Raw genomic sequence first — 9,535 nt, forward strand, 5'->3', positions numbered from 1 at the left:
TTTCCAAGAGAATAGGGCTGATGTTGGTTCTCCTTGAGAAGAACTATCTCCTTTGCTTTCTCTTGATTCATTTGTGAATGACTTAGTTGCATCTGCTAAGGCCACCATTACCAACAAACCCTGGTAAATGAAGGTAAGCCTTTCCCTTCAGAAAGTAGAGTTTCTGTTAATAAGCAGAAAGGGCTAAGATGCATGTGTATTAATTATTGTACTAATTACTTTTAAAGCAGACAGAAAGGCAGAACCGTATATTATATTCATATTAAGTCCCATCACCATGTACTTGCCCCATCCATGTCTTGAGGTCAGAAACACTTTCAGAGTTGAATCTCTCTGGAGTGTGATGTAACTCACAACCTCTCATTTGTGGGAATGGAAAATTGGCAGCAGGGTTTTCACTGCCGTGTGCATTATAGTCGGTGGGCAAGATGGGCACACTTAGCAGTACGGAAAATTGCCTGTCAAGCACTAGTTCTGGAGCCAGATCGCCTGGATAGAAGTTCTGTCTCCATGACTTACCAACCGGGGCACATTGGCTGAACATCTCAACTGCTCTGTGCCTCGGTTTTCCCGCTGGTAGAAGTGTATGGAAAGACTACTGAATATATAGGATTCTTGTAGAAATTAAAACATATAATGTATCCATCTTAGTACCTGGTACCGATGTGCTGTCAATAACTGTCAGTTACTGTTATAAGTAAACCATAAACATCCAGCATATACGTTGGAGGAGCCAGCATCTAAAGCCAGATAGTGTGGCTCCAAAGGTCATGTTTTTCTGTGTGCTTTAAGTATATTGCCCTCAAGTTCAAAAGCCTTTGAAGCCTAGATGGTTAACATATATTTTAAAATAACTAATTAAAGCCCCTTTAGACTTGCCACATCCAATGCAGTACCATGAAGAGTTAACAAGGAATAAAAACCATAGTATGTTCCCCAAGATTGGCTGTTCACGCTTAGACCTTATTGATAAGGCTGCTAAAAATATGGGTCTTGTTTTGTTTTGTTTTGAAATTAGGCAACTGCTTTTCCCACAGAAGTCAAAGATTTGACCAAGAGAATCCGAACTGTTCTTATGGCCACTGCCCAAATGAAGGAGCATGAGAAAGACCCGGAAATGCTGATTGACCTCCAGTATAGCTTAGCTAAATCTTACGCCAGCACACCAGAGCTGAGAAAAACCTGGCTCGACAGCATGGCCAAAATTCATATAAAAAATGGAGATTTTTCTGAGGTGACTACTTAAAATCGTGTTCCCCTGGGACTCCTCAAACTCCTTTGAACACACTCTGACACTTCTTTGTCATCTGTTTCCAGGCTGCAATGTGCTATGTCCATGTCGCGGCTCTCGTGGCAGAATTTCTTCACCGAAAGAGTAAGACCTTCCTGTTTTGAGATGGGAGGACTCTCAGCTGGCAAAATAATTTTTATCTTTGCAGCTTCCAATTGTGAATGGACTAGAATGGGGCTTTTTGAAATATGTTTACCTTCAGCCTCATTGAGTGCTGAACAGACGTTGTTATAAAAGAAAGCTGGATTGCTCATTTTGGCTTCGGTTTCTGTAGGAGGTTACAAGAATAAGTTAAATAGTACATGGCTGGGCCTGATGCCCAGTGTTTATTTCCCAAGACTATCTCCCTGGATGACTGCCACAAATGAAATTCTTCTTAGGGCTCGTGAGAAGCTCTGCGTAATACAGGCAGATCACTTCGTTCCCCCTCCTCATCTTTTACCGACAGCTGTCCCTGGACTAGGTATCTAGAGCCATTTTTATGCAGTGACACCTAAGGGACGTCAGGCCCTCGGAGGACATCAATGGCTCTGCATTCCTCATTCAAGATTTCCAATTCAGGGATCAGCCTCTGTGCTTCTCTGTCCCAAATAATCTTGCTGCGTGTTATAACTACTCGGATAGCAAAACAATTGAGTAAGGTTTAAAAGTTAACTTACAGCAGCGATTGCAGTCAAGACATCTGCTATGTATCACAGTGCTTAAGCTGCTGCTTCCTTCAAGCCAGTCAACCAAATAACGTGAGGGCAAAACGAAAGCAGCTTAAGGGAGTCCTGTTACTCAGGCTTTGACTATGAGGACACAGCCTCGGTTTTTAACTCTGGATTTTCTGTGTTTTTCATTTCACATCTAAGGTTCAGTGTTCCATTGCCTCCTATAAAATAATGGCCATTGTGGAGATTCTTCCCAAATGTGACGATAAAGATTAAATTATGCATTCCTTTCATTTAAATTTGGGGCCGGGGTAGGATTGCGTGTAGCCTAAGCAGGCCTCAAACTTGCTATGTAGCCAAGGATGACCTTGGACTTCTTCTCTTGCCTCTTGTTCCCAAGTGCTGGTATTACAGGCACGCACCCCCGTACCCACCCAGTTCCTGCAGCATTGGGTACCAAACCCAGAGCTGTGTGAATGTTGAGAAAGCAAGCATTCTGCCATCTGAGCAATAACTCCAGCATTTTACTTTTTTTTAAATTAATATTTTGATACTGTAATAGTTCTGAACAATCTAGGTTTTCAAATTAGTATACTCAGCTAGGGGTATAGGGCTCTATAAATCCCAACACACTGAGACTAAGGCAGGAAGACTGCCAAACCCCAAGGTAGCCTGAACTACCTGGTGACTTCCAAATCAGAGTGGATTACAGAGTATGAACCTGAAATAGAATTCCAGAGTCACTAAGAATTATTAAGAATAACTCTATAGATTTTGAAAATAGGTAATTATATTAGAAATTCTCCCTGGGAATCTTGCTTTACTCACAAATACAAAGACTTTAAATTAAACAAAAATTAAGAATGATTTACTTTTAAAAAAATTAGTGTATTCCAATTTTCTCCTTTTAGTGCATATATTTCTTTCATTTTTTCTTTTTTTCTGGTTCTAGGGATTGATCAGATGGCTACAGGCATGGTTAGCATGTACTATGGCACCAAGCTATACACCCAGTCTCTACGAGTAGTTCTGAAATGGAGAAAGGATTTATGAAAATCATTTCATCTTTTTAAAAGTATAACACTGATGTGTTTGTCAAGTTACCCTAAAAACAAAACTCGATATCATACACCCACAATTCCCAATCCATTGACATGAAGACCTTAAACACAGTACTGTGACTTTAAATGCTTTCCAAAGAAACTGGCTTCTGGCTAGCCCAGCTTTCTAGTTAGCATTGAAGTGAGGGGTCCAGGCCCATCAAGAACAAACACTTCAGATTTTGAAAATAGGTAACTATATTAGAAATTCTTCCCAAGAACCTTGTTTTGTTCACAGGTAAAAGACCTTCAGTCTAAGTAAAACCAAGAATGACTTTTCCATTAGCCCATCCTTAACTTTAGAAAGACCTTTTTTTTTTTTTTGCTCTAGTTGTTTAAACATTAAGCAGCTACCTTCATCACCAATCTGACCTGTCTTAACAAGTGGATGCAGCCCAAACTTGTCACTGAAGTATTTCATAATACCCTTAAGGTACTTACTAATCCTTCACTAAAATCACAGAGCTAAGGAGGAAAAATGATGTTTTTCAGTTTAAACAAAGAGATATTAGATTTGAATGCTGTTAAACCCTGTCTCGAAACCTCCCCCCCCAAAAAAAATTGAATGCTGTTTATATATTTATTTACAGGTGCTGTCTATTTTAGAGCCTGGAAAATTTTACTTCCTTAAACTAGAGAACCTTATCCTAAAAGAGTAGCAGTAGTAGAAACTCCTCAGGGTTTTTTCCACCTCAGCTTCAGGGATTAAAAAAAAAAAATCTCCAAAACAGCTTCTTTCTTCAATTAGCTGCTTAAACTATGAGAAGGATATCAAGATAGATGGCTAATCTAAAACAGTTAAGTGCACTATAAAAATATTCCTAATCAAGATGGACTAAAATGCTGCCTAGATGACACATTGGAAGCGTGTAGACTGCTTTTTTTAATAATTAAGTTTGTTCGCTCTGGCAGTTTCCTGGCCCCAAGGGATAGCTGTTATCCATTGGGAGAACTCTGCAACCCAGCATTATTAGAAAAGTCTAGAAAAGACCCCAATATTTAAGCAAAATATGCTTTAAATATCATTCAGTGGTGACCATGAAAACACTCTGGAGTTCTTTATTTTCAATTAATTGTCCATTGATACGGAATATAAAAGGCGTGTTTACATTGTAAATCCCTGACAGGTGTCTAGCACGAATGTCTAAACACTGTACTTGTAGCTCATTTCCCCTCCTCCCTTTCTCTCCCTTCCTCTGGGATGGAAATCAAGGTGGCATATGTAGGACACAAGTCCTCCATTGTTGAGTTATGCCCTTGGCTGGCCCTTAAGCCATTTCTCTTGAAGTGAGCTACAAAAAATATTCTTAATCGCAATGGAATAGAACGCCAATTAGCTGATACATTGGAAGCAAATGTTCTATCATTTAGACTTTTTTTAAAAAAAATAAAAACAAAGTTTGTTCTATCCAGTTGTTTCCTGGCCCCGAGGGGTATCTGCATAAGTGAAAGACCACTGCTGGAACCTTCCATTCCTTGTTTCAGGCACTGAAGTGCCAGGAAAAGGGAGAAGAAGGAAGCCAAGAATGGTGGATCATGCCTGTAATCGCAGCATTCAGGAGTGGGAAGGTTAGAAGTTTGAGGCTAGCCTGGGCCACATAGGGAGTCCTGGCTACAGTGGGAGACCTTGTCTCATTCTTGCCACTCCCTGTGAGAAGAAAGAACAAAAGACAAGAAAATGAAAGTGGGAGGAGGGTACAGTTGACCCTGACCCCACCCCAGCCTCCCCACCCCACCCTCAAACAGCCAGCCTTCCACTTGCTCTTTGTACCAGAGGCACCTTACAGGTTCTCATGCTTTTCCCTTTAGCCAAGTCAAGTGGAAAGAGCGACAGTGGGGCTTTGCTGTTACTCTTTCTTGTCCCCAAATATAACCTTCAAGATAAGTCAGACTGTCTTTCCTTTTGTCTGAGAACCTCAGCATTTCTGGATCTCCCTCTCTAAGAGACTTTGGCATTCTTCGCTCTTTTCCTGAGAGAGGGCACAACTCTTTCCTCCAGGGAAGACAAGAGTCAAGTTTTCTGCATTCTTGAACCACCACATAGCATCCTCTTTAAGCAAAGCTTCAGGAGTTTGGATTCCCTCGGAAGCCCATAAGATGTAATGTCCTTCCCCTTAGCATCTCTTCCCATTCCTTATAGGGTAATGCCGCTTCCATTCCCACGTCTTTGTTCTCAGTGTCATATAGCTAAAATGCCACAAAGCCCTTCATTTCCTTGTTTGTCCCTAGTCATCCCCCTTTCTGCTCTCACCTCAAGATCTTACCACTTACTCTTCTGGCTGGCACTCATATTTCATTAAGAATTGGCACTACTACCCCCACCTCCAAAATCCTATCCACTCTTTTCGTGGGATCACTTGAACTCCAACTGGTTGTACCTACCTGGACTGGTTCCATCTTTAGAATGGCACGCGGGCATGCGAAAGCAGTAGCTAGGAAGCGTTAAGATCAAGAATCCAAGTCAAAGCTAGGTGGAGGGTACCTCACCTATAATCTCAGCGCTTGGGAGGCAGAGATAGGAAGACGGATGTAAGTTTGATATTAGGTGCAGCTAAAGTGCGCTTTGTTTGTTCTCCTCTAAATCACAATAAATCACAAGATCCCAGAACACCCAGGCTCTAGGAAGACACGTAGCTCTCTCCGTCTGTCTTCTTACTCCACAATAACAGTTGGGGCCATAGTTGTAAAAAGTTGCTTTCAGGTGGAGTTTACTCCCCCCCCCCTTCCCAGGGCTCCAGCTGACAGCAGTTGTTTATCTTGAGAAATCGGCTTTAAGACATTGCTGGGCTTATTTAGCACTAATAATGCATTCGGTTCTTTTTACATGCTAGGCTCTAGTCCAAACATGTGTTCATGTAATTCTCACAAACTAACCTTTATTATTATTCTTGTTATAGTAGTGGCGGTACTGATGATGATGAAGAAACCTTATAAATATTAGGGAAACAAACAGTCAAATTCCCACAGTGAAGCAGTGGTAGTGTCTAACTTTCCAATCCGTGGGGCTTTTTCATGCTCCAGTCTCCCCAAGGGGGTTTTCTCTCTGCCATGTGTTTCGCTTCCTGCCTGTCATGTAAATCCTAGGACAGTGTCTTCCAATAACTGACTGACTTCCCTTTCCAACTCTCAGTGAAATTTAAACACTAGAGATGATTACCAGAGGTTATTCAGTTGTTACCCCCAAAGTGTTTGCCTTCTTCTCTAGATGATAGACAATACGCACAAACGATAAGTATTATATTATTTTTACACTAGGAAATCATCTACACTAGCTATTAAAGATGGGGTACCAAAAACACAACTTACAATGAATTAGGGCTCTTTGGGGGCAGGGAGGAGAGTGATAGTGTTTCTGAGTAATACATGAAATTATTTTTATGGCTGAAATTTGTTCTTATGACTTTGACCCAAAGTCATTTGTGTTATAAAAATAGTGTATCCTTTTAAGGGTGTCTGTCATTTACCAAATATTTTTTGTAATAAATATGCTCCCTTTCTGATTTTCCACACAGAATTATTCCCTAGTGGATGTTCAGCCTTCAAGAAAATTACTCCCAATATAGATGAAGAAGGAGCCATGAAAGAAGATGCTGGAATGATGGATGTTCATTACAGTGAAGTAAGATCCCAGGCTTGTACTGTTATTGTTTGTCATTTATAGAAATTTCCCGTTTCAGGATTGGTTTGTATTAAAAGTTACTAGATCTGATTTAACTTCAAAAGTGACTAAGAATCGGTGAACTTTAAGTCATAAAACTTCCTAAGCAGGCCGGGCGATGGTGGCGCACGCCTTTAATCCCAGCACTCGGGAGGCAGAAGCAGGCAGATCTCTGTGAGTTCGAGACCAGCCTGGTCTACAGAGCTAGTTCCAGGACAGGCTCCAAAGCCACAGAGAAACCCTGTCTCAAAAAAAAAAAAACTTCCTAAGCAAAGGAATTCCTTTTGACAGGGTAGAATCTTGTCTCTGCGACTCTCCCCATTGTCTTGTTTTAAAAGGCAACATTTAGAGGACTAGAAAGATGACTTAGCAGTTAGCAGAGTTTGTTGATCTCTCTGGGGACCCAGGTTTGATTCCCAGTACTCGCATGGTGATTCATAACCACCTGTAATTCCAGTTTCAGGGGCTCTGGTACCCTCTTCTGGCCTTCTTGGACACCAGGCACTCATATAGTATACATAAATGCATGCAGCAAAACACCCGTAAGATAAAATAGCTAGAACTAATTTTTAAAATGCAGTATCTGTGACAAGAACCCATCCAGCATAGGAAAAAGGACTCCACCACCCAGAGTTAACATTGTCTTCTAATTCAAATAGGCAAAAACATATGTAACAAAGTAGTACAAATGGAAATATCCGGCTCCCTGCTTCAGATGAATAGAAAACAGCTTTAATTGTCCATCAGTGAAGTAGCATAGTGAAGCAGGTAGCATAGGAGGAAATCTACAGACTTGCTAATAGAAGGGCCATAAAATGATGAACTATGATCTCCAATGACTCTAGAGATCGTCATTGAAATAATAAAAGTACATGCCTTGCGGAGTCAGAGGTGAAAAGCAAGGACGGTTAACATGTTGTGACATGAGAGGTGGGTTACAGGAGGCTGGATAGGGACTGGAGGCAGAGTCCGGGAGGAGGCTAGTCTAATTAGTTGTCCAGGTGTGGGACTATCATGGCCTAAGCCAGAATAGCAAAAGATCCAGGTTAGACATGTAGCTCAGTTGGCAGAGTACTTGCCTTGCATGCATAAGTCCTGAGTTTGATACTCAGCTTCATATAAACTGGATAGGATGGTGCACACCTGTACTTCAGTACTTGGAAGGTAGAAGCAGGAGGATCAGAAATTTCATTTCAAGCCCGCCTTAAGTTACATAGAGTATGGGAGGCCAGCCTGAGCTGCATAAAACCCTGCCCCCCCAAAAAAAACCAAAAAATAACTTAAGAAATACCATTAGGAATGGAAGAAGAAAAAATGCTGCTTAGGAGAGGTTTGGGAATTGTGGGAAAACGATAGCTGCTTTTTGCAGGAAAAGTGATGAGTACTTATTTTTTAACTGTAAAAAAGTTTGAATTATATATTTTCATGGAAGATACATACAGACAGTAATTAAATAATGCAATGAGTAAATAGTGTTGGACTTAGACACCAGCAATTATCTTTAAAAGAGTTATATAATTGAACTATCCAAAGTTTGTATTTGTATGCTAGAGGATAAGAGAAGAGGGGAGTGGCCATCATTATCATGACAGGTACACATGACAATGCTGCAAAGAAACTGTCTTCCATGAAGAAATAAAAATATTTTAAAATGGAAGGTATTGCTTATAAAATAAAATTCCAAATGCCAAGCTTTTTTGTTTGTTTTGTTTTGTTTCAAGGCAGGATTTCCCTGTATAGCCTTGGAGCCTGTCCTGGAATTCACTCTGTAGACCAGGCTGGCCTTAAACTCACAGAGATCTGCCTGCCTCTGCCTCCCGAGAGCTGGGATTAAAGGCGTGTGCCACCACTGACCGGCTATTTATGTATATATTTTAAGAAGCTTCTACTGTATTAGGTTTCAATATACAACCCTCAAATGACCCTTGGTTTTAGCTGTCCCTCCCCATATCCCTCCATTAGCCACTTTCCTTCCCCCTCCTTCTTGATCTTCCTATTGCAGTAACCCCATCCATTCATAAATCCATAACTATTCTATTTCCCCTTTTTAAGGTGATCCAACCCTACCCCTAGTCTCTTACTCAATACATAATCTCTGTGGTTATGTGGATTGTGGCCTTCTTATCACACTTGACAGCTAATACAACAAACAAGCAAACAGATGCCATAGTTGTCTTTTGAGGTTTGGGTTACTGAGGAGTGCTATTTTAGAACAAAGTAGAACTTGAAGTGAAAGATTATCAAAATGGAAATAATCAGACTGCCTGAAATGCAGAATTCTATGAAAAGGGACCTTGGGTTGGAAATAAACATCTGGAAGATATAACAGCAAGTGAAGACCAGAGCAACCCAGATAGAAAATGGGCAGCAGTTCACGAAGGCTGGGAGCATGAGCAAAGGGAAGAAGCACACAGAAGCAGAGACTGAAGTAGTGTACCATCCCATAAAAGTCTGTTTTTATGGCAGCCGCGCTGAGCCTGGCATGGCAGCAACTGCTTTAATCCCAATTCTTAGAAGGCAGAGAGAGAAATGATCTCAAGTTCTAGGCTACCCTGAGCAGCAGCAGGAGATTCTGCCTCCAAAGAAATTGTAGGAAGTATGCCAGGCACTGTGGCTCAGACCTGTAATCCAAGTACTCAGAGGACTGAGGCAGGAATATAGCCATGAGAACTATCTCAGGTACTTAGTTTCTGAATAACCTGGCTACAGAACAACTCTGTCTCAAGGGGAAAAGGAGGAAGGAGAAGAGAGGAAACACTTTCCCTTTTTTCTATCTGAAGTTTCAATGTCCTTTAGAATTTTGGTTTTTTTAGTATGTGGCAACAGAGTCAAA

General features: G+C 41.0%; 1 protein-coding gene across 3 annotated transcripts in view; it reads left to right on the top strand.

The window, feature by feature from the left end:
* The window catches only part of Dock11 (dedicator of cytokinesis 11), a 195,480-nt gene that overhangs the window by 154,528 nt on the left and 31,417 nt on the right, over nt 1–9,535 (top strand). For all 3 annotated transcript variants that reach the window (XM_050121924.1, XM_050121926.1, XM_050121927.1), the window contains 3 exons: nt 1,019–1,234; nt 1,318–1,375; nt 6,557–6,663. In XM_050121924.1, the coding sequence (XP_049977881.1) occupies nt 1,019–1,234; nt 1,318–1,375; nt 6,557–6,663 (381 nt within the window). The remainder of the gene's footprint in view (nt 1–1,018; nt 1,235–1,317; nt 1,376–6,556; nt 6,664–9,535) is intronic.

The sequence above is a fragment of the Alexandromys fortis genome, unplaced genomic scaffold (assembly GCF_014885135.2).
Source record: "Alexandromys fortis isolate MF-2015 unplaced genomic scaffold, M_Fortis_MF-2015_v1.1 scaffold_189, whole genome shotgun sequence".
NCBI classification, from domain to species: Eukaryota; Metazoa; Chordata; class Mammalia; order Rodentia; family Cricetidae; genus Alexandromys; species Alexandromys fortis.